We start from the raw sequence: 26,596 nt of genomic DNA, 5'->3' as shown, positions 1-26,596 counted from the left end.
TTATAATACATTTCCCTTGATAGCTTGTATATCTGTATTACATTATAGATAATTTATGATACTTCATTCATAAGTAATAAATATTATAAATCATTAACTACTGCCATTTGTCATTAATAAACTTTACCAAAGAATTAAAAAAGCAAAGTGTCCAGCATTTAAAAAAATATATTATACAGTTTCTAGTCTATTTTTGCAAACAGTTATTCTGACTAGAAACTGATTTAGAATTGTTTATGCTTCATCTGCAGTTGTCTTATAGAGAAATGAAGATTTTTGGTTTTAACAGCTGATGCTAATTGCAGTGCAACAAAAAGTAGCTTGTGGAAACAAACTACGGTAGTTGTGCTGGTTGTGTAGCAATGATACAGCCAATTCCGACTTTAAAATAGACCAAATACAGTCCTTGAAGGCAGATGAACCATCCTCAGAATTTATAATTTATATTCAGAAGTACAAGTATGTGGACATTGATAGTGTTAAAAATAATAAAAGGGCTAGACCAAGACCTTCCATTACCACTCTAGATGTTTCATTTTCCTGTCAATAAAGGATAAGCTTTACAAAAGGATGGGGCAAAAAAATTAAAATAAATGTACAGAATGTCCACTGTGTGTATCCTGTCAGTGACATGGATGTGGTAGCTGAATGCAAGGGAGAAATGAAAAGGGCCATCATCAATGGACATTATCAATTCGTGTTTGCCTCAGAGTATATGAATAAATGGCAATTAAGTGCAAATGAGACAGACAGAAAAAAGTACATAAATTGTTAATTATTTCGAAATTACTCATGGACAGGCCCACATGTTGCCAAGGCTGTTTTGGGCACACTGCAGAAGTTTCACTGGTGAGCCCTTACACATTCTTCATACATTGCCGATCTCTCCGTGTGTAATTTCCATGTTTTAGGGGGCCCTGAAGAAAGATATTCATGGCCACTGATTTGCTTGGATGGAGAGGTAGAGGTATGTGCCTTAGCAGAAACATGGTTCTGTAGACAACCGCAAACAGTTTTCCATGAAGGCATCAATCACCTTGTCTCACAGTGGGATAAATATAACAGTTATGGTAATTATTTTTGAAATAATAAACTTCCTTTTTTTCTAGCTATGTAGTTTTCATTTGACTGCATCATATAATTAATATTAGTCACCATGAGAGAGATTTTACTGCTCATTTAGGTACACTACAAAGATAATGTGAATATTTCTCATTAACAATCTTCATTTTATGTGATATACACAATGTATCATTCACTCTTTGATTTATCACACAAGTTACATCTGCTTTACTGCAGTATAAATGTTGCAAATTATAAAAAAACTGAATGTGGATAATACTTTTCACCTTGATTTGTATCTGCCAAACTGTCCGTTTCAGACCCAGCATTGCTTTCATTCAAGAAGGACTGTGTCAGGAGCTGCAGCTGTGCATTCTCTTCAAATACTTCTTGCAACTTAGCTTTTGAGGCTTCACAGTCTAGAGTTAGCTCATTAACATGTTGACGATACTTAATAATTTCAGCTTCCAACTCAAGGACCCGGTCACCACGTTTCCGAGCATGCTGCAGCTGCTCTTCCAGCATTTCACGTGTTTCCATTAACACTCTAAGGACATACATAAAAGTTAATTGTGTGCAAATGTTTTTCTATATTTTAATCATAGATAAGCATCTAAAATTATGAAAAGAATATGGCAAAACTACTGAGAAATAAATACTCCTTTTACCTCTTTATTCTGAAATTAAAAAACCTGAAACAACTGTGGTACTAGTCTTGTTCTGCAATTCCCAAATGATATATACACAATTCATTAGCGCTCGTGTAAAAATGGTATAGTGCGGATACTTTAATGTAGCAGTTTTAGGTGGAGGGGGGCAGGGGGCGTTTGAACTACAATCACAAAAGATACCGGTAGAGGTTGGGACTTCTCTACCTAGTCTACTGCACTGTCAACAAGCAGTTCCAGTAGCTGTCACTGGGTGCCTTGTGTGGTACATCACATCACTTTGCGTGGTATGTCACTCTTTTCTTTTCTTATTTAGAAATGAGAAAAGAGACTTCTCCAGATCCATCACAGTGCTCGAATTCTACTCCCATGATCTCAAAAAGAATTGAATTGCTGTCAATAAGTGTTAGTTCTGCTTTTGAAAAACACAAATCATGATTGTAGACTGCCAGCCCTTTGGGAGGCTGTTCCCACATACCACATCTTTCTCCATGACAGTCTAAGTCGTCAATTGTTTACACTCTCATTCGGCTGCCACATTAAAAGTTTCTGCACAATTACAATCATAATGACAAGAATAATTAATATTTCTCCACACTTAGGCTTAGCACTGTCAATTTTTTGACAACATAATGATCAATGCTGTTTATCTGAGATTTTAGTAAACATTATCAGTGGCCTTGGCTGGGCATTCTATTTTAACTGATAGTACAAACAGCCTAACTAGGAAAAATAAAACAAATCATGGAAACAGAAGTGTCTGTTGTAAACATTTCATGATAATGATAACAGACACATCCAACAGAATGAAATATTGTGCATACCTATTATCTTCTCTAAGTTCATCAACACGTGTTTTATAAAATTCTATATCAGTCATTTTTTCCCTATATCGTTGTACTTCTTGCTCTAGTTTGTCAACACGTTCTGCTCTCTCTCTCACTGCATCAAGCTCATCTCTATACACTTTAGCAGCTCTAGCATCTTGCACTAATTCTTGTATCTGAAACAACAATTATACTTTTTGAATAGCATGAAAAAATAGAAAACTGATAGATCTGTACCATTAACACTACTTCATTTAACACAGATTAATTATAAAACAATACTGATCTTGAACAGGGTGTAATTGACCAGTCTTCACTGACAGATCAGGGAGATGACTCAGTTTCATACAAAATTTCCTTGAGATTTCCAAGTTTTTCGAAGTTGAACTTCCAAATTTCCCTGAACCAGATTTTGTTGTATGTGAGAGACAGTTTTACTTTACTAGCTTTCACAGCCACAAATGAGATTTTTTGGTTGCTACATGACTAATTTGTGATTATTCCAAGTGAAAACAAGGTACATATGAAATAAGATGTTCTGTTGTTCCATAAATAATATTTAACCATAACACTTTGTCATAAAGTTATTGCAGTTAAATTACAAATGTATGATTATAAACTTCACTTAAACCAAGAAAAGCCATATTAGATACAAAATGTGCATTATTTTATCATACAGATGTAGGCATTTTGGACCATAGGCAACTGTCTCAAAATATCTGTGTGGTTTGTAGAATTAAGTAAGCGGTTCTGTAATATAACATGAATTTTCTTCTTGTTACAATACAAAATGAAGCAAAGTTAAAGCTGCCAACAACAAACTTACTGATGAATAATATTGCTTGTGGAATTATCAAAATGAAATACATCCTATAGCTGAAATAATCAAGTAAGTACATGAAAACATGCAGCCACAATGGCAAACAAAGCCACAAGAGATAAGTTTCTCAGAACAACATAGAGGCTGTTTCTAAACCTGTTGAAGGACTTCTTATGTCTGACCAACAAAACTAATGACATTACAGAAAAAGAGCAGAAAAACCTATTGTCTGATTATATTGATGGAGAGGTTTGTGGCTAAATCATTAACTAGACACCAAAACAGTGAAAATAAAACACTAGTTCATTTATAATTCCATAAACAGTGAGAGTAATTGAAGTTTTAAGGTGTGACCATGAGTTAAAATGGCAGACATGAAAGAAATCTGGTTTCAGAATCTCTTCGAAACACTAACAAACATCACATATATATATAGATGGTTACGTGAAAAAAGAAATGAAAGACAACATGCTTGAAGCTGTGAATCACATCAGACACTCCTTTAGAGAATTGCAAAACACATTAGATGTTAAGGAAATGGGGAAAAAAAGGTCAGGGAGGGCAAAACAAAATTCCTGGATAAGAAAAAAGTCAGCAGCCCCACAAAACAAATGGTGCCATTTTTAACAGTATACAGGATGACACAGGCACCTTCTAGTGTATGATAAACACCTGCTTGCCAACTAGCTGAAGCATGTGAAGAGTACAGCAGCTACCGACTACCTACACCTGCTGACCAGACAGCAGAAATAAAACAGAAAATACATAGCAGCTCACACCTAGTGACACCCGCTGGCTGACTGCAGAAAATACACACACACACACACACACACACAGAGAGAGAGAGAGAGAGAGAGAGAGAGAGAGAGAGAGAGAGAGAGAGAGAGAGAGAGAGAGAGAGAGAGAGAATGAAGAACAAACTATGGAGAAAGTAACATCGAGATGCAAAATGTGATTGATAATCTATCCAGGGTTGCCACAAGTTTCCCCAAGTGAAATTCCCTGATATTTCCCTGATTTTCAGACAAGTTTTAGCATTTTCCCCTGACAAATTTTGAGGTCTCAAGGGAAAATTAAGACACAAGTTAACAATCTGTCTTTGCAGCTACAGTACAAGAAACAATAGTGCAAATGAGGAAATATCTAAAAAAAAACTTGCAAGCAGATGGCGTTCCCTGATGTCAGCAAAAATCTTAAGTACTACCATCAACATCTTTTGTAATGAAATGTTTATAGATGGAGAAAGAAAGCTAAATGGTATATGTGTTTCATTAAGACCCCTTATGTTCTTTTATTGCAATAAAACAAAGCACATTTGGTGACAAAAATGTGCATTTCCCTGGAGTTGCAAGAGCGATTTAAAATACCTTCACTGATTTGAGAAACAACCTCAGACAAAAGTATGCCCCTTGAAAGAAGTGCGCAACGCAGGGAAGTATTGTGTAAACCATCACTGTTGGTGACTGCCAATAAAATGTCGGTTCTACTTTGTTCGTTATCGTTGGTTATTATCCACTGTCTATAATCTATTACTTTACAGGTATTGTGTGATTTTTCTTTCGAGAAATATATGAGTACATAGCGTACAAACAGCCAGCGATTGACACAATTTTCTTCTTCTTATCGTTCATACTTTCTACCGTATAAACTACTTTTGAAGTGCCAAAATGTACTAGAACAAACAAAATGTCTATAAAATGCCACACTGTACAATTTACTTGCAGTGAGACAGTCTCAATTCCTGAAATCCATCGCCCATGGCCTCTGGCCTGCTGAGGAGCACAGTAGTCCTGAGTCCATGAATAAACAATGAAAATCTGCTACATTACATCACACACAAACAGACACTGGCCTGCATGCAGATTGGTGAGACTAGATCCGATGGGCAGGGCCTGCCATTAGTGGAAAGCAAATGGCTTCAGATTGGCATGCCCGATCCATTACAGGTACCAGCTGAAACGACCACCAGGTTCGGGCTGTCGCAGAAATCCACTCGTTTGGAGCCACAGACAGCATGTTGGTGAAATGAGACCACGTCTCTCAGTCCGTGCAACAGATAACTTGTTCAAATACTCTGAGAATCAATAATAATGATAATAGGTAGCAACTCACCGTAAAGATGATCGCTGAGCCACAGGAGGCAAGTAGAAAAGACAATACACTCTCACAACTAAATTTTGAGCCATAGCATTTGTCAGAAAATGAGAGCACGCACACATTCACACAATCACTCAGACACAACTCAGGCACACATGACTGCCATCTCCGGCCACTGCATCTACAATCTCTGAGAATCAGATCCAAACAAATCACTTCTGACACCTCCCTGCTTCTTGTTGACAGCTGCTAGGCTAGCAACAAGAAGTGGTGGTAGCACTGACTGCATGCTGATGGGGTGGTAGGAAGGGGAGAAGCAGTAGGAAAGAGGGAGTAGGGAAGCAGAGCATGTACTTAGCTGCACCGAGCCAGCAGCGATGCATGACACCTCAATCAACAAGCCATTTCATCTATTGAGACAAAAATAAGATTTTTCCAGTGTTTTTTTTTTTTTTCTTTTTTCAAATGTCGCTGAATTCCCTGATGTGTTTGAAATTCCCTGATGTGTTTGAAATTCCCTGATATTCCCAGATTTCAAGGACCTGTGGCAACCCTGCTATCAAACTCCATCATGAAGATGATAAAACAAGAAATAAAAAATGCAATGCAATTAGGTTCATTACCCAATCAATGGCCTGTGACAATAAATCTTGAAGACGTCATCCATCCAGAATTCAGTAGCACATAGAGAGAGATGAACACAACGAGGATCTTACTGAAAACCCAATGGACGAAAAGAACATGGAGGCAGAGAACTAGGAGTTTACAGGAATATGCTATTGATAAAGGTATCAAACTGGACAGACCAGCACCAAAGAAAACTACAAACCACCAGCAGAATAACCCCTCAGTTCTCAAAACTAGGAAGAAGGGATAAATCAAACAAGTCGAAGTCTGCAACAAAATTGTAATGGCTATTTCTAGACCTTCTGGGCAAAAAGACACCACTGGAACACATCATGGAACACCTAAAGGAGGAAAGCATCACAGACATAAAGGAATGTGTGCAATTAAGAAGAATGCCTCAAACTTAAAAAAAAAAAAAAAAATGCCTCAAACTTACAGTCAGTAAATATATAAAAAACGAAGTTGAGAGAGAGAAATTACAGTAGGAATAAGTAATCTTCTGTCTCTTTCCTTTCTGCAACTGACTATCATCAAAAACAGAATGGTGTCAACTTATGCTAGGGAACACAGAAGTCTTAAAACCCCTACTCAATATTTTACTAGACAAAACAATGCTGTGAAGTAATATTCTTATCTTCTGTGGACTTACCACCAATAACCATGAAATACAAATAGTTTCTACATTATACATGCACTGGCTAAATTTGGGACAGAAGGAAAGAAGATTGTAGTTTAACATCCACTCAACAATGAGGTCATTAGAGAGAGAGCACAAGCGCAGTTAAAATGGTGTGGGTAGAAATTAGTCGTGCCCTTATCAAAGGAACCATCCTGGCATCTTTCTTACACAATTTAGGGAAATCATGGAAAATCTAAATCTCGATGGCCAGACCGGGATTTGGGCTGCCAGCCACATGTGGGAAGGGATTTGGACTGCCAGTCTCATGTGGGACAGAACAATTATTATCAGGTGGAGTTCTGCATTATTACAACCCAGCCCTACAGCACGCAAAGCATGCAGAGACATGAGAAAACAACATGATAGTATAGTTAAACAACCAAAAATCGTAGGGCTCAATAAAATACCCCAATGCTCAGCAGATGAAATGGTGGAAACTATCATGACAACATTGGACCAGACTGACCTGGAAATCCTAGACTTGCTAGGAGATCTGAACTACCAAATAGACAACCAAACTGCAAAACACAAGCCCTTACAAAGCTTGTGGAAGAGGACAACTTTACCTTCATCAATAAAGCTCAGAACGAAACTTACAACTCACACAACAGCTCTAGTACCACAGACCTTATGTTCTGTAGTGAAAATGAGATAAAACTCCAAAGTTTAACAACCACCATATCTTCTGGTAGAATCCTTATAAGGAAATGCCTCCCGGTAATGGTTAAATTTCAGATTATGACAGTAGAGAGAGGCACACCAAATGAACAGTGAAGCATTCCAAAAAAAAAAAAAAAAAAAAAAAAAAAAAAAAATTGTTCCCAATCTACTAGTGCAGAATATAGGTGCTGAAGAAATACTAAAGACAAAATTGATGATGCACTGTGGAACCTAACTGAATCAGTGATGCAGTTAGTGTCCCCTTGGTCACAGAAGAGGAAAAGCAAATGCTGCTTTGACAGTAAATGTTACATAAGAAAACACTTGGGACTGGAAAAACTGAAAAAGACAAATGCAAACAATGAAAATCTGATACTCAGCTATACTATATGATCAAAAGTAGCCACACACAAATTGGCAGACAATAATATGGAGTGTGTCCAGCGTTCACCTTTATAATGGTTTGAACACTGCTGGGGACACATTTAACGAGGTTTCCGAATGTATGTAGACAAATGGCACTCCATTCTCCCTCAAGAGTCAAAACCAGATAAGGTAATGATGTTTGACGCTGAGGCGTAGAGTGAAGTTGACATTCTACCTCATTGCAGAGGTGTTCCATTGGTTTGGATCAGGACAATGGGCACGCCAGCCCATTTAAAGAATGTTACTGTCCACGTCACAGATGCCGCTTTATAACAGGATGCGTTGTTATGCTGATAAAAAGAAACTGTCCTATCCAAACTGTTCCTCTAATGTACACAGTACACAATACAGTAAATTGTGTTAATATACTAACACATTTACTGTTTTTTTTTTTTTAAGCTCAATACGGGGACCACAACCTAACCATGAAAAACACCCACACCATACCACCACTTCCTCCTACTTCATCACTGACACTACACATGATAGGTAACACACTTTGGGAATTTGTCAATTTCAGATCCTTCCGTCGCATTGCCACGGGATATAGTATGATTCATCACTCCAAATCACTTGCCTCCAGTCATCCAAAGTCCAGTGGTGCCACTCTTTACACCACCTCAAGCATAGTTTACCAATGACTATAGAGGAGCTGCTCATCATTGCAGCCCATTCTTTTTAGCTTCCCATGCACAGTCATTGTGCTAGCTGGACTGCTGATAGAATTCTGGAACTGATGAGTGATTCATTCTGCTGGCTTCATGCAATTGTTTGCAAACAACCCTTCACACTGCTCAATGGTTACTGTTCGTCAGTATTTGATGTCTCCCTGGTCCTAGTTTTGCTGTCATTGTTCCTTCATGTTTTCACTTCACAATCATATCATCACCAGTCAACTTGGGCAGCTTTACAAGGTTTGAAATGTCCCTAATGGATCTGTTACTAATCAACATTCAAAGTCAATGTGCTCTCTGACCGACCCATGCTGCTGTTACCTCTGCTAACAACCCATACTCCCTGTCTCCTTTTATACTGATAGGACTACCTCTCATGACATCCAGTGGTCAATTCTGCTTAACATAGGGGAGTCTAGATTTGATCACTTAGTGGTTATGCATACAAGAGTTTCTGTAAAGTTTGGAATGCAGGAGACGAGGTACTGGCAGAAGTAAAGCTGTGAGTACAGGGCGTGAGTCGTGCTTCGGTAGCTCAGTTGGTAGAGCACTTGCCCGCGAAAGGCAAAGGTCCTGAGTTCGAGTCTCGGTCGGGCACATAGTTTTAATCTGCCAGGAAGTTTCACATCAATATCGTTAATGGTAATTGTTCTAAAACAGCACTGACCACTGTGATTGCTGGGCAGTCTTATCTGGTAGGTTCTCTCAGGGATCAAAAAGTGAAACTGGTGACTTGTGGTCTGTAACCAGTTGGAATTTTGTTAGATATTAAAAAAATCATATCTTCAATAATAGCCATAACTGTTTTCTATGTGGCTATATTCGTTTGTGCCAATGTTAGTGTTTTAGACACATACACAATCAGTTCTGTGCCAGTGGAAACTTGTGCTATGGTACAGCACCTATCCGGAATTTTTATGCATTTCACCATCACTGAGCATTTTCCTGGTGTGATTATGACCAGATAGAGAGCAGACTTGTAAAACTGTTTTACCTTCAATAACGCTGCCTGACAACTGGGAGACCAGCAAAACTCGACTCCCTTTCTTTTTTCTTTGAGGTGACTTAGATTTATGATATTTACACAATGTTCAATATAAATTTGCTATAGCAATTTATCTTACCTAAAAACAACTGGTCCACTTACTTATGACAATGGCTGAAACTCAAGACTAGTGGCCACTACATGCAGTTGCATCTTGAAATGAGAACAAAAAAACTATGTAAGTCATCACACAGGAAGTGCCGGATTCTATGAGTGGTAATAATTTGTAAACTAGCTTGTAAATGTGACTTCTACAAGACAATAATAAAGCTGACTGAACATAAGTAACACAGTTGTTACTAAGCTTGTACAACAGCAGAAACTGTTGGAGACACAAGCCTCACATTTCCTTCAAATTAAATACTAGAAATGTAGGTGGTGACAACACTGGTGCAAATACCAGTGACGTTAATGCTGTACATGGAACATTGCTCAGACTGCCATGCAGTTCAGAAAGTTGCCGTGCTGTCTTTGTAGTTTCATAAACTATATCTGAATTTACTTTTAGTCCTGTTTCTGTCATACTTTAGCTGCTGCTACAATTTGATAAACTTGGTGTCCATAATGAACTAGAACACGCAAGAGTATGAATTGCTTATCACTACTTTTGTGTCATAGCCTGACACAAGCTAGATAGATCACCGCTGTGAACAACATAACTTGTGGAAACCAAGATTTACACTGAGATGATGACTGAGAACATGGAAGAGAGTGGACATTACAACTGAAAGTACCATGAGCTAAGACCACTTCCAATGAAACTGCCACGAGTTTTCTTAAACAACAATGTGCTCAGAGTTCCAAATCAAAGACCAAGTCCATAAAGTGAGATAATTGTTGTACTTTACAGTTGGCATGCAAAGGCTTCAGTAACACAGTGAGAATTGCTGATCCAGTTGCAAGGCTGGATATTTATTTCCTGTAGTGGAACAGTGGCCATCCCATGTAATGCAAGTGCCGAAATCACTGGAGTTTGCACTGTCAAAAAAGTAACTCTAAAGATATAATATTGTCACTCTCCTAGTCATCTCCAAATTGTTGAAGTGACCCCTCCCATCCAATTAGCCTATTGGTGTGCCAGGAGTGAAACCAGGACCAGAAATATGTAGGTTCTAAAGAGGTGGTGTCCCAGCCAACAGCTTGGTGACATGAATAAGAAGAGTGGCAGGACATTAATCACTCACTCTGTTCTATTCTGACGCTTATCAGGAACAAGAATATGTTTTTATTTCTTTATTGCTAGCTGCTTGCCACTTACTTAAAGAATAACCCCCTCCACACACACACACACACACACACACACACACACACACACACACACACACACCAAGCTCACTGAGAAATTTCCCTGCAATATTTTGTTATCTGTGTAGTGTAGGCAAAACGTACCTCAAGCTTTAACTTTGATACAAGAACCTTGTTATATTCTAGCTCTTCTTTTGCCTCTGCCAAAGCCTCAGTTTTTTCTTCCCTAAAAGAGAGACACAAAAAAGCTGATTAAAAAAAATTCTGTACAATGGCCTAATTTAGTAAATTCCTGGAAAACAAAAAGTTACACAAGAAGTTCACACATTTTACTATCTGTACACATTCTATGTTGAACAGAAAATTAAGGAGGAATTTTAGAGTAAATGCCAAAACTAATCAGGAGCACTAATACATGGCCAATAAGATCCTCTGTCAATGTAAAGCTGAAATACAATTACTCTCAATGTTTCCCTTGAAACACACACAAATAATGTGGTAAATGTGATAAGACAATCAAAAATGTACTACAAAAGCACCTTAAAACAAACTGCAAGAAAATTAATGTCACAGTTTGGTGCAACAACTGAAATATCGTAGTTTCACGCAGTTAACTTCCTTACTTGTTTCCCGGCATGCAAAACAAAAGCAGGACTTGCAAATATATGATAACTATGTCTTTATTGAATAGATGAGAAGTGTAAATGTCACCATTCATTTTATAACATCTTCTGACTAGGTTTCTACACTGAACACACATAACATAATCTAAATGAGGGTGCACAGTTTGAATGGTGCGATTTATTTTACACGACTTTATACAAGCTTTGGACATATGAATTTTATTTTCAGAAAATCAAGCAAAATAACTCTACAAAATGAAAATTACATACTTTCAGTCAGAAAACAATGTTGCAGTCTACACAAAAGATCAAGAAGAGGAGTGAGCAACAGGTAAAAAGTTCCCACACTTTGAAAAAAATAAACCTTGGTTTTATAATGAACTAGCTTTTTACCTGTGGCTTGCCCGCATACACTTATGTTACATATGTTGCACACATCTCTTCCTGCCCCTCACTCTGTCCATCTCCTCCCTGTAACTCCTCTTCCCCCCACTATATATCCCTCTCCTCTTTCTCTATCCATCTCCTCCTTCCAATCTCTCTGTCCACTTCCTCCTCCACCTATCTCAGTCCACTTTCTGCTCCCCCCCTCTGCCCACCTCATCCTCCCTTCTCACTGCCCCTCTCAGTATCCAACCTCTACCTGTCTACCTCCTTCTCCCCCCTCTCTGTCCATCCACCTCTTTCCTTCCCCTCTCACTATCTATATCCTCTCCCCTCCCACCCCCCTACTCAACCATGCCTGTTTGTGCACATACCCCCTGAAACACATTCCGATGTTACCTGCATGATATTCCTGCCATACAGAGCAGCCTAAATGTCAAGGGCTATCAACTCCTTTTCAACCCGATCCCCACCCCGATGAGAGCTAGGTGGCTATTATTCCCACCGTGCTTATTTCCAGATAATAAGTGTTACATGTGCAACATGCAACATTCGATAGAAATCAATTCAGTGGTTTAGGAGGAGATTTGGAACATACATACATATACGCATACATACATACATTCTGATTTATGTACTAGCCTTTTCATGCATATTTGCCCAGATACACAGTCAACACATATATTGAACTCACCTCCTCCTCCCCATCTCTGTGTCCACCTCTTCCTCCCTCTGTCTGTCTCTCCATCTCATCCTGCCGCCTCTATCTGCCTATATCCTCCTCCCCCTCTCTTTGTCCATTTCTTCCACCTCCTCTCTCTCTGACCATTTCCTTCATGCCCTCTCTTTGACCATATCTTCATTCCCTTCCCTCTGACCATATCCTCATGCCCCTCTTCCTTTTCCACCTGCCCACTACCACTCAAAATCTTCCCTCTACCTCACATATCTCCTCCTCCTCCTCCCCTATCGCTGAGCATTTCCTTCTCCCCCTCACTCTGTCCATCCACTCCTCTTTCCATCTCAACCTGTCCCCAGTTATTGTCATTCTCATAGGCATATGTAGCCCCTACAATACAGTTCATGCAAGATACACTACACGTCAGAAGCTTAAAAAATCATTTATTTGCCCCTGACATACAGGCCACCATGAAAATGAAGTCAAGAAAGCAGGCCGATACTACAACAATGTAACACACCTGTTACGTAGGGCAGCCTACATGTTGGGCCCTGGAAAACCGCTTTTTGTCCCTGACATGTGAGCTGTCCTGTAAAGCACATTATTTGGCTGGCCAAGATTGTTCCTCACACAAAATGCCTGCCGTGCAGAGCACTATATGCCAGAGGCTGGAAAAAACACATTTTTACTCTATCTCTGTGGAACTATGAGGTTATAAACCCACATGCTGATCATCTTGAGGTCTGCTGTTCACTGTGCTTTATATACACTGAAGTGCCAAAGAAACTGGTATAGGTATGCATATTCAAATACAGATATATGTAAACAGGTAGAATACAACACTTCAGTCGGCAATGCCTATATACAACAAAAAGTGTCTGGCGCAGTTGTTAGATCGGTTACCACTGCTACAATGGCAGGTTATCAAGATTTAAGTGAGTTAGAATGTGGTGTTATAGTCAGCGCATGAGCGATGGGACACAGCATATCCGAGATAGTGATGAAGTGGGGAACTTCCCATATGACGATTTCACGAGTGTACAGTGAACATCAGGAATCTGGTAAAACATCAAATCTTCAACATCGCTGCAGCTGGAAAAATATCCTATAAGAACAAGATCAACAATGGCTGAGGAGAATCGTTCAACATGACACAAGTGCAACCCTTCCGCAAGTCGCTGCTGATTTCAATGCTGGGCCATCAACAAGTGTAAGCGTGTGAACCATTCAATGGAACATCGATATCGGCTTTTGGGGCCAAAGGCCCACTTGTGCACTCTTGATGACTGCATGACACAAAGCTTTATGCCTCACCTGGGCCCAACACCAACACTGGACTGTTGATGACTGAAAACATGTTGCCTGGTTGGACGAGTCTTGTTTCAAACTGTATTGAGTGGATGGATGTGTATGGGTATGGAGACAACCTCATGAATCCATGAACCCTGCATGTCAGCAGGGGCCAGTTCAAGCTTGTGGAGGCACTGTAATGGTGTAGAGCATACACAATTGAAGTGATATGGGACCCCTGATACGTCTAAATTCAACTCTGAACAGGTGACATGTATGTAAGCATCCTGTCTGATCACCTGCATCCATTCATGTCCATTGTGCATTCCGACAGACTTGGGCAATTCCAGCAGGACACTGTGTCACCCCACACATCCAGAATTGCTACATAGTGGCTCCAGAACACTCTTCCAAGTTTAAACATTTCCACTGGCCACCAAACTCCTCAGACATGTATGTTACTGAGCATATCTGGGATGCCTTACAACATGCTGTTCAGAATAGATTTGTGACCCCTTAATTTTCCTTCAAATTTATGGACAGCCCTGCAGGATTCATGGTGTCAATTCCCTCCAGCACTACTTCAGACATGCCACATCGTGTTGCGGCACTTCTGGGTGCCCGCAGGGGGCCTATGCAATATTAGGCATGTGTATCAGTTTCTTTGGCTATTCAATGTATCTAACAGATATGATATACGATTACAGTAAACCAATTACTTTTATACATCAGATTATTGATGTGATGTGTTTTGAGGACTTATCTCATCATCCTCAGGTGGAGACTTCGTGTTACATTCAAGTGAAGAAAGAAAGAGCTATTAAACTGAAGCTGAGGTTGTCAAAGACAGAGCAGAGGGCCAGATAGGACAAGGATGGGGAAAGAAATCAAGTGTCTCCTTTTCAACAAAACCACCTTGCCTTAATCAATGTAGGATAATGATGGAAATTCTAAATCTAAATGTCCAGATGGGGATTTGAACCCACTCTTTTCCTTAATGTAAACCCAGTGTGCTGAACACTGTGTCACTTTGCTTAGTTTTTCAGGAACCAACTTCTTTCAACTGGAGTATCTAATTGCTATAAGTGTGGCTTGGTATCTCTGTGCAAAGTGCCAGACTACAAATACAAATGTACAGAGTTCGATCCTCAGATACTTACGGGATTTTTTTTATGTCACTTACCACCTATTACATTTATGTTAATGTTCATTAAGTGAAAAATGCTGAGTGTTCAGACCAAACTTTGGGCTGTCTACAGCTGAACTTAATTACTGTAAACACAATTAAAAGCAACTGCCTGATTAGACAAGCCAAAAAAAAAATCATACATGCAAACTTTTACATTCTTACATACTTTTCCTAAAATATAATGAAAATAGTTCATTAATATTTTCCACTCAGAACAACCCAGGTGTTACAGAAGGGTGAATAAAATACACTGTCATGACAGAACTGTATTAGATCATCTGAAAAATACCCTTACTCAGAATTAAATGAAGGAAGGAAGATTAGGGATTAGCATTCTAGGCCAGTAAAAGCAACAGAGAAAAAGCTCAGACTGGGCAAGTACTGGAAATGAACTCCGACAAGTATCATTCAAACAGGTCACCAAGGCATTCACCTTATGCAGTTTATGGAAGCTACAGGAAACACATCTGGATGGTCGAAAATGGATTTGCTCCGTCCTGCTGAATCCAATTCTAGTGTCTTAACACTGAGCCACCACTGTGAACTATAGTAGTTAAAATTCTAGACATGTCAATTACATACATGCAGTTAGCAGTAGTACTGAACAAGATTTTGTGATTGTTTTAAAAATTGAACACTGTGGTAGAGAAAGGGGGAGAGAGTGGTTATACATTGAGATTTCAGAAGAGTAAATGGTATCAGTGTGATTACATCTCAAAAATCTTTAAGCAACATATATCTGGAAATCAAAGTCATACTTATACATGACATATATCTCAGTAATGACGATCAGGCTCACAGAAGAGCAAAATATTAGAGACATTCAGAAGCCAAAGAATGTTGTCATACAATTGTTAACAATACTGCAAAAAAAATGCATAAAATGTGTATGTGTATGTACTTTCTTCATCACCACCTTACCACCTTGAACAACGAGGCATTTGTTACACCTCAACACAAATTTAGGTAGCCTTACCCAATATCATGTGGCTGGCTACTGTTGAAATGGTCTAAAACTGCATCTGGAGGTCCTTGACACTCACACAAGGCTTTTATTTGTACCACGTTCTTTTATCTTTGGAATTAAGTGAATAATCCATGATGACAGAGGATGATCATAAAGATGATTATCAAATGTCTCCATGTGGACTACATTAAGCAACAATGACACTGTTTGTCTAGTGGAATATAAAAATGCATTCTTGTGGTTCTCTCTAAAATCCATACACCAAACAATATCATAGTTGGCATCAGTATCTACAGTTGTGATAGCATGAAAGAGTACAGCTCATAGACAGTCCCAGAACAGATATACCATAAGATTTGGGATGGGAGAAATTTCTTTGAATTTCTGTAGTCAACTCACAGGATGTCTCTATACAGATATTCAATTCTTTTATGAAACACTGTGTCAACTTCCTGTTTCACCAACTGAACAATTTAGTCATCAATGTATTCCCATGAAGTTTTGAAATTCAACTCACAGGATGTCTCTATACAGATATTCAATTCTTTTCTGAAACACTGTGTCAACTTCCTGTTTCACCAACTGAACAATTTAGTCATCAATGTATTCCCATGAAGTTTTGAAATTCAGCCCAAGTCAATAACTAGCACAAAAATTGTTTGAAAGTAAATGTTTCTAATACTGTGGCACAATTTGAGTTATGTACAAAATTTATAGTGAGATGCATAACACAAACACTTCATCACACACCAACCCAAAATCTCCGGTATCTGTCAATAAAGTAAAATTATGGAAGATTCCAAAATGTTCATTCAGTACCATGGAAGGAAACATTTACTCAGTAGGGGAGTGTCAACGATCAGACAATGGTTTCACTCTAAAGCATGCAAGTCAATATAGTATATAATATGATAGATAAACACTAATACTATTTATGTATGGAAACATTCAGACTAGAAAATAAAAGCTTAACTGTCAGCAATACAGGCTTACAATTCTTGACGCTGTTTCCGAAGTCTAGACTTCCAATCTGCTAGCTCAACTGCCAAGTGGTGTGTTTCACCACCGCAAAGCTGTTGTGACAATTTTGGTGTTGTTTCACCTGGCTGGGAGGCTTCGGGTCTACACACTGCTGCAACACAACCCTGTGAATGCAAAAGCATAAGTACTTTAATGAAAACTGTTATGATACACTTCATAAAGAGTAAATGCACGCAATGAAAATATTTTGTTAAGTCAGAAGTTTTGGCTCTATTTACCCACACATTAATGAAAGAAAAATAACTAGCGGGAAAATTCAGAAGGAAACAACATTATGATAGAGTGATTTAAGCTGCTGTAACAATCTTAGCATCTACTAGTCACACCAAAAATGTTTAGACAATATACCTCCAAAAATTGCCTCTAATCTGAAAATATGTCAATGTAAGAATATGATTAAAATGCACTGTAATCTCTGCATTTAATTTCCCTTGAGTGATTTGCATGTCAGTAGAATTCTCAAAGGGAGACATTACCAGTCTATCAAAAATCATTAGAATATTTGATTTGTAACATTACAGATTTTTATGATTGAATCTTAAAACGAAGACTAAGCAAAGTGGTGCAATCATTATCACTCTGACTTACATTCCAGTCTGGTCATGTTCATTTAGGTTCCCTTGATTATCCCAGTTCAATTAAGTTCAATGTCAGGATGGTTCCTTTGGGGGAAAAACTGTAGATTTCCATCCACTCCCTAGTCCAATTCGAGCTTGTATTCCATTCACAATCTCATCATCAATGGGACATTAAGTCTTAGTCTTTCTTTCTTTCTTTCTTTCTTTCTTTCTTTCTTTCTTTCTTTCTTCCTTCCTTCCTTCCTTAACAGGATGCTCAATTTACCTTGTGAAGCATTAACAACAAGACTAGGTGCTTGGTATTTGGCTTGGATGTATAGGATTGCCACTATTTTTTCGGCACTACTGTGGAAGTAGCAGCTCTGGAACAACTGTGCTGAAAGACACGGGCAGCCATCGGGTGCTGAGGCACTGATCAGCAAATTTCATCAACAGTCCTGTTTATGTAGCACAAAGTGAGCTAGGCCGTCCCTCGCAACACTGGGAACATAGCAGAAGTGCAGTGCATCTGTGGGATGAGGCTACATTGTTGAGTCACGGAAGGACTGATTCATATGTGTTTGAAAGCACTGCATCAGCATAACAAACATGCCATTAATCAGTATAAAAATTCTTTGATTTTAGCACAGGTATGAGCAGTCTGGCAGCACCCACCACAAAGCAAGGGCCACGCCAGTCACCACCAGGTTATGGTCAAACAAGTAGCTTAAGCCAATCTAGGTCACCACTTCCATCAGACCAGCCCCCAATATTTATTCCACCACCTCGGGACTTCCCAGATAAGCTGCTTCCAGGCTCTCTTCAGCAACAGCTGAACTTCTGCCTTGGAGGGCAATGGTTCATTCCTGCTGCAGTGTGGCCACCTGTACACGAACTTCATGCTCCAGTGTCCGCCATCATTGCCTGCTGGAGTGAGCTCTTGTTCTGGGTCCTGACAGTCTCAAGAATTCTAGCAATCATACATGCCGCAAGCACTTGTCACATGACACCATGCTGTGCAAGCTGGGGCTGCTGAGCAGATGAACATCTCAGCATCGCTGAGCATGGACATCACAGCCAGCCACACTGCTGGCAGCCAGCTTCCACAGCTATCAGCATGGCCTCCACACCACACGTGAGGCTGCATGTCTGAGCATCATAGCACCATAAATGTTGTAGCAAAAACTGAATAAAAGTGTTTTAGCCTCCAGCTGCTTTCTTCCTATCCACCAGCAGCAAGCAGTGTTTGTAGGTTTAATGTGCTCTGTATACACGGTGTTGAAATCCCAGCCTGCTCGTCCTATGTAGAATATGGAGCATTCCTGGCATCTTATTTTGTATGTTCTAGAGTCTTAATATGGGTCACAATTACACTTTATGTTATGTATCAGTTTTTGTTGTTGTTTATTAGATGTAGAGAATCCACTTTTTACTTTGCGGTTTTTGAAGGTATATACAATCTTTTGTGATATATTAAAAATGTAAAGGATGCTAGATATACATTTGTTTTCATCTTTACACTCTGTGGTGGGATTTGTGTCTGGGTCTTTCTTTACTTTGCCTAGTACTGGGTCAACCATGGAAGCATTACAGTCATTTGCAACTGCAATCAGTTTCACTGTGTTTACTTCCTGTTGTATGTTTCCTTGGTTGAAAGGATGCTTCAACAATATACTTACATCAGAATAGTATTACACAGAAATAAGTACCACTTTATACATATGTAAGCTAATAATGATCCAATTATTAAGATAAATACCCTGTGTTGAAAAGTATGTATTGTCTGTGAGTGCCTTATAGTGTTATCTCTGTTGACAATGTGTAAAAACATTTCTGTGGTAGTCTGTTTGTGTACTTTTGCTGTTTTAATTGTGTACTGTGGACAAAAAATTGTGTGTAATGTTTGATATGAGTGAGTTTCTGCAAAAGTGGACCATGAGAAAACTGTAAGTAGAAATTCTTTCCAAATTTTATCACTAACTCTATATAAAGATCAATCATTAATTAATTTTTTTTATATTACAGTAAAGACAACACAACAATGCAGCACTTCAGACAAAACATCATGCATAAATGGCACAGAACAAAGAAAACCACCCTTGGAAATGACAATCTTTTCCTGAAATGAGTTGTGCAAAATATAAATAAAAACAAAATCACAACAGGTAGCAGAAAAGTTATTCCATAAAAGAACCTATTGCTTTTACAGTTCCAGGGTTTTTACCATCAACATTCAATGGATCCAGCGAAATTACTTGATTATGGAAAAAGGCCAATAATAAAATAAATAAAAAACAGAATATTTACAATAGTACATATACAAACAGAGGACATACATCAGGAGAAAAAAAACTGGCATTCTATGGATCAGAGAGTGGTTTGTTAGATCCCCTAATCGGACAAGTAGGTTAGAAAATTTATGAAGGGGAATAGGTAGGTTGAAGTGAGAATTAGTGAAATTTAGTGGCAGTAAGAACAGGACTACTGGACAGGAGAATACAGGGTTATAAATACAAAATCATATAGGGGTAATGTAGGAGTAGGTTTAATAATAAATAAAAAAAAACAGAAATGTGGATAAGCTACCCTGAACAGCATAGTGAATGCATTACTGTAGCCAAGCTAAGACACAAAGCCAACATCAAAGACAGTAGTACATGTTTCTTTGCCAACTATCAACGCAGATGAAGAGATTGAAGAAATGTATGATGAGAAAAAAAAATCAGATAGTTTAGGTAGAGTAAAATTTAATTGTAGTGGGGGACTGGTATTCAATAGTAAGACACGGAAGAGGAAGAAAAATAGTACGTGAATACGGACTGGGTAAAGGAATGAAAGAGGAAGTCGCACAGAACATAATTTAATCATTGCTAAAACTTGGTTTAAGCATCATGAAAGAATTTTGTATATATGTGGAAAAAGCTTGGAGACCCCATGTTGTTTCAGACTGATTATACACTGAAGTGCTAAAGAAACTGGTACAGGCATGCGTATTCAAACACAGATATATGTAAATGCGGAGCTGCAGTCGGTAACACCTATATAAGACAACAACTGTCTGGCACAGTTGTTAAACTGGTTACTGCTGCTACAATGGCAGGATATCAAGACTTAAGTGAGTTTGAACGTAGTGTTATAGTCAGCACATGAGCAATGGGACACAGCATCTCTGAGGTAGCAATGAAATGGGGATTTTCCAGTACGACCATCTCACGAGTGTACCGCGAATATCAGGCATCTGGTAAAACATCAAATCTCCAACACTGCTGCAGCCAGAACATGATCCTGCATTAACTGGACCAATGATGACTGACAAGAATTGTTCAATTTGACAAGAGTGCAATCTTTACGCAAATTGCTGCAGATTTCAATGCTGGGCCATCAACAAGTGTCAGCATGCGAACCATTCAACAAAACATCATCAATATGGGCTTTCGGCACGAAAGGCCCAATTGTGTACCCTTGATGACTGAAGAGCACAAAGCTTTATGCCTCATCTAGGCCCACCAACACTGACATTGGACTGTTGAAGACTGGAAACAAGTTGCCTGGTCAGACAAGTCTTGTTTGAAATTGTATCGAGTCGATGGACATGTACAGGTATGGAGACAACCTCATGACCCCATGGACCTGCATGTCAGCAGGGGACTGTCCAAGCTCGTGGAGGTTCTGTAATGGTGTGGAGCATGTGCAGTTGGAGTGATATGAGACCCCTGATACATCTAGATATGATTCTGGAAGGTGACACATAAGTAGGGATCCTGTCTGATCACCTGCATCCATTCATGTCCATTCCAACAGACTTGGCAAACACCAGCAGGACAATGTGACACACCACATGACCAGAACTGCTAGAGTGGCTCCAGCAACACTCTTCTGAGTTTAAACACTTCTGCTGGCCACCAAACACCCCAGACATCGCATTATTGAGCATGTCTGAGGTGCCGTGCAACATGCTGTTCAGAGGGAATCTCCACCCCCTTGTACTCTTATGGACAGCCCTGCAGGATTCATGGTGTCAATTCCCTCCAGTACTACTTCAGACATTAGTCAAATCCATGTCACATCGTGTTTCAGCACTTCTGCATGCTCCCAGGGGTCCTAAAAATATTAGGCAGTTGTATAAGTTTCTTTGGTTCTTCATTTTATAATGATAGGACAGAGATTTTGGAACCAGATTTTAAATTGTAAGACATTTTCAGGGGCAGATGTGGACTTTGACCACAATGTATTGGTTATGAACTGTACATAAAAGCTGAAGAAATTGCAAAAAGGTAGGAAATTAAGGAATGGGACCTGGATAAGTTGAAAGAACCAGAGGTTGTTGTAAGTTTCAGAGAGAGCATTAGGCAAAAGTTGACTAGAACAGAAGAAAGAAAGACAGTGGAAGATGAACTGGTAGCTTTCAAAGATGGAATAGTTAAAGCAGCAGAGATCAAATAGACAGAGAGACCAGTCATAGTAGATATCCTTGGATAACACAGGAGATACTGAATTTAATTGATGAAAGGAGAAAATTTAAAAATGCAGCAAAAGAAGTAGGTGAAAGGGAATATAAACATCTAAAAATGAGCTTGACAGTAAGTGCAACATGGCTAAGCAGGAACGGCTAGAGGACAAATGTACGGATTTAGAAGCAAATTTCACTAGAGAAAAGATACATAACCACCTACACAAATATTAAAAACGCCTTTGGAGAAAAGAGAAGCAGCTGTCTGAATATAAAGAGCTCAGATGGGAAACCAGTCCCAACCAAAGAAAGGAAAGATGAAAGGTGGAAGATCTATACAAGGAAGATGAACTTGAAAGCAATATTATAGAAAGGAAGAGGACACTGATGAGGATGAGATGGGAGATACAATACTGCAAGAAGAATTTGACAAAGCACATAAGTCAATACAAGACACCTGGGGTAGCTGACGTTCCATCAGAACTACTCATAGCCTTGGAAGAGCTAACCACAACAAAATTATTCCATCTGATGTGCAAGATGTATGAGACACGTGAAATGTCAACAGACTTCAGGAAAACTGTAACAACTGCAATTAAAATAATAATAATAATAATAATAATAATAATAATAATAATAAAAACAGGTGTGACAGGTCTGAAAATTATCAGTTTTCATTACACATGGTTGCAAAATATTAACCCAAAGAATGGAAAAAATGGTAGGAGCTGATCTTGGGGAAGATCAGTTTGTATTTCAGAGAAATGTAGGAACATGCAAGGTAATACTGACCCTACAACTTACCTCAGGAAATAGGTTAAGGAAAGGCAAACTTATGTTTATAGTATTTGTAGACTTACAGAAAGCTTTTGACAATGTTGACTGGAAGTTCTGAAGATAGCAAGGGTAAAATACAGGGAGTGAAAGACTATTTACAACTTGTACAGAAACCAGATGGCAGTTATAAGAGTCGAGGGGCATGAAGAGGAAGCAGTGGTTGAGAAGGGAATTATACAGGGCTGCAGCCTATCCCCAATGTTATTCAATCTGTACATTGAGCAAGCAGCAAAGGAAACCAAAGAAAAATTTTGAGTAGGAATCAAAGTTCATGGAGAAGAATTAAAAACTAAGGTTTGCTAATGACATTGCAATCCTCTCCGAGGCAGCAAAGGACTTGGAACAGCAGTTGAACGAAATGGACAGTGTCTTGCAAAAGTAACACATGGATAATGGAATGTTGTCAAATTAGATCAGGTAATACTGAGGGAATTTGATTAGGAAATGAGGCACTTTAAGTAGAAGACAAGTTTTATTTGGAGACAAAGAGGTTAGAGATGCACAGGATAGAATAACAAGGAGAGCTGCATCAAACTAGTCTTTGGACTGAAGATCACAACAACAACATACACAAACAATAGGTTGCAGTGCAGGGCTCTAACCTATTGTCATAACTATTTACTATAAAAAGTAAGATGAGTCTGCCACAAGTTAGAGTTTCAACTTAAGATTTGAAAATCTGTAGTTTATCACACTACATTTTTCAGACCCACTGGAGGTCTAACGAAAATTAAACCAGCAAAATAGAGCCTCCTTTCTGTACAATGCTTAAATACATATTATCTAACAACAACCTGTTTTTCTACCTAGTGTCCACTGAGTGGATGTCGCAGTTCATTTTGAACAAGTCCATATTATTAACCACAAAGTCCGTAATGGAGTATCTGTACAGGGATGACAGAGTTTGAATTCCTAGATGCTTGACCGACACCCTGCTGAATTTAAAGAACTGACACCACAAACTAATCTTCTGGGCTATGAGAAATCTTTCTGAAAGGCCACAGATGTCCCAAACTCTATATTGTTAAGTAACTATCCCAGAACCCACCACCAGTTACAGGCTGCCTGCTTAACGAATGCCAGGGGTAACAAAAATTTGGTTTTTAATATTTTGTGTAATTATTGACCAAATTTAAAAATTTTAAATGTTGTCATAATCTTCTCATTAAGAGGAATAATTTTACCCTATAAGATTAACAGAATAAGACAAGTACAACAGCAAGAAACTGTGCATTTGTCTTCAAGCAGCATTAACTGATGGCGCGCAAATACCCGGACTTTATTCACCTGGTATTTGAGAATAAGAGCACTTTGCAACTTCTGACACACTTAATGCATAATTTAAAACACTTATTAAACTTTTTCTCACTGACACAACAAGCATGATGATGAAAGGAAAACAGCTTACTGCTTACTACATTTTCACTGTTCATGCAGTAAAACATCAGCATCAGGCATGATGTTTTAATTTACGAATTCTTTACTAACAATTCTATTCGCAACACAGTTCACAGACAGTACCCACATATACCACCTAATTCACGTGCACAATTATACTATTGTACAACACACAGTTCAGGTGATATGTTGTCATAAACATTGAAATGCATGAAAAACTTGCTTTTTGCTTAAAATGGAGCGCAAATTATACAAACTATATTCGTCCAGTGTTTCATAATGAGAGCACCTGGTGACTCCCAACAAACTTTACACATAATTACAAACATTTTCTAAACTTCTGCTCACTTACATGCTTAATGTCAAATATTTAATACATTAACTCATTTGTAAAGTAATCTACATCTACATGGTTATTCTGCAATTAACTTAAGTGCCTGGCAGAGGATTCATTGAAGCATTTTCATTCTACTTCTCTACCATTCCACTCTCGAATGGCGCATGGGAAAAAGGAACACCTTAATCTTTTGTTCAAGCTCTGATATCTGTTACTTTATTATGATGATCATTTCTCCCTATGTAAGTGGGTGTCAACAAAATATTTTCGCATTCAGAAGAGAAAGTTGGTGACTGAAATTTCATAGAGAGATCTCACCGCAAAGAAAACCACCTCTGTTTCAGTGACTGCCACCCCAACTCGCATATCATATCAGTGACACTCTCACCCCTATTGCCTGACTGCGCGATAACACGAAATGAGCTGCCCTTCTTTGCACTTTTTCGATGTCCTCTGTCAATCCTATCTGGTAAGGATCCCACACTGTGCAGCAGTATTCCAGCAGAAGACGGACAAGTGTAATGTAGGCTGTCTCTTTAGTGGGCTTGTCGTATTTCCTAAGTGTTCTGCCAACAAAGTGCAGTCTTTGTTTGGCCTTCTCCACAATATTATCTATGTGGTCTTTCCAATTTAAGTTCCTCATAACTGTAATTCCTAGGTATTTAGTCGAATTGACAGCCCTTAGATTTGTGTGATTTATAGTATACCCAAAATTTATTGGATTTCTTTTAGTACCCATGTGGATGACATCGCACTTTTCATTGTTTGGTGCCGACTGCCACTTTTCGCACCATACATAAATTCTCTCTAGATCATTTTGTAATTGGAATTCATCGTCTGATGATTTTACTAGACGGTACATTACAGTGTCATCTGCAAACAATCTATGGGGGCTGCTCAGATTATCACCTAGATCATTTACATAAATCAGGAACAGCAGACGGCCTATGACACTACCTTTGCAGAACACCAGATATCAGTTCTGTTCTACTCAATGGTTTACCATCTATCACTACAAACTATAATCTCTCTGAGAGGAAATCACGAATCCAGTTTCACAACTGAGACGATAATCCACATGCACGCAATTTGATTAATAGTCGCTTGTGAGGAACAGTATTAAAAGCCTTCTGGAAAACTAGGAATACAGAATCGATCTGAGACCCCTTGACAATAGCACTCATTACTTCATGGGAATTTTCTGAATCTGTGTTCGTTATGTATCAATAAGTCATTTTCTTCAAGGCGATTCATAATGCTCGAGTACAGTACATGCTCCAAAATCCTACTGCAAATTGAGGTCAGTAATATGGGTCTGTAACGCAATGGGTTACTCCTATTTCCTTTCTTGAATATTGGTGTGACCTGTGCTACTTTCCAGTCTTTAGCAACAGACCTTTCGTCAAGTGAGCAGTTGTATATGATTGCTAATAAAGGTGCTATTGTGTCTGTATACTCTGAAAGGAATCTGTTTGGTATACCATCTGGACCGGAATACTTGATTTTCTTAAGTGATTTGAATTGTTTCGCAACACCTATCTACTTTTATGTCACTCATGCTAACAGCTGTTCTGGTTTCGAATTCTAGAATATTTACTTCATCTTCTTTCGTGAAGGAATTACAGAAAACTGTATTTAGTAACTCCGCTTTAGTGGCACCATCATCGGTAACATTTCCATCACTATCGCGCAGTGACGGTATTGACTGTTTTTTGCCATTGGTGTACTTTACATATGACCAGATTCTCTTTGGGTTTTCTATCATATTTTGAGACAATGTTTCATTGTGGAAACTATTAAAAGCATCTCGTATTGACGTCCACACTAAATTTCAAGCTTCCGTGAAACTTATCCGGTCTTGGGGATTTTGCGTTCTCAATTTGGCATGCTTTTTTCATTGCTTCTGCAACAGTGTTCTGGCATGTTTTGTGTACCAATATTTCTTGTGTATTCTGAGTTGACAGTACATTTTCAGCTTATTCTTTTTATGGACTTGTCCTAGCACTTTGTAGCA

At 38.7% G+C, this 26,596-nt stretch overlaps 1 protein-coding gene across 3 annotated transcripts in view; it reads right to left on the bottom strand.

Annotated features, from left to right (window-relative positions):
• LOC126298586 (protein Daple) overlaps window positions 1-26,596 on the bottom strand; it is a 190,164-nt gene that overhangs the window by 119,564 nt on the left and 44,004 nt on the right. For all 3 annotated transcript variants that reach the window (XM_049989958.1, XM_049989957.1, XM_049989959.1), the window contains exons 6-9: window positions 16,956-17,107; window positions 10,975-11,056; window positions 2,555-2,733; window positions 1,350-1,609 (exon numbers count right to left, since the gene is read on the bottom strand). In XM_049989958.1, coding sequence (XP_049845915.1) covers window positions 1,350-1,609; window positions 2,555-2,733; window positions 10,975-11,056; window positions 16,956-17,107 — 673 coding nt within the window. The remainder of the gene's footprint in view (window positions 1-1,349; window positions 1,610-2,554; window positions 2,734-10,974; window positions 11,057-16,955; window positions 17,108-26,596) is intronic.

The sequence above is a fragment of the Schistocerca gregaria genome, chromosome X, assembly GCF_023897955.1.
Source record: "Schistocerca gregaria isolate iqSchGreg1 chromosome X, iqSchGreg1.2, whole genome shotgun sequence".
NCBI lineage: Eukaryota > Metazoa > Arthropoda > Insecta > Orthoptera > Acrididae > Schistocerca > Schistocerca gregaria.
This window is presented reverse-complemented; position numbering and strand designations above follow the sequence as displayed.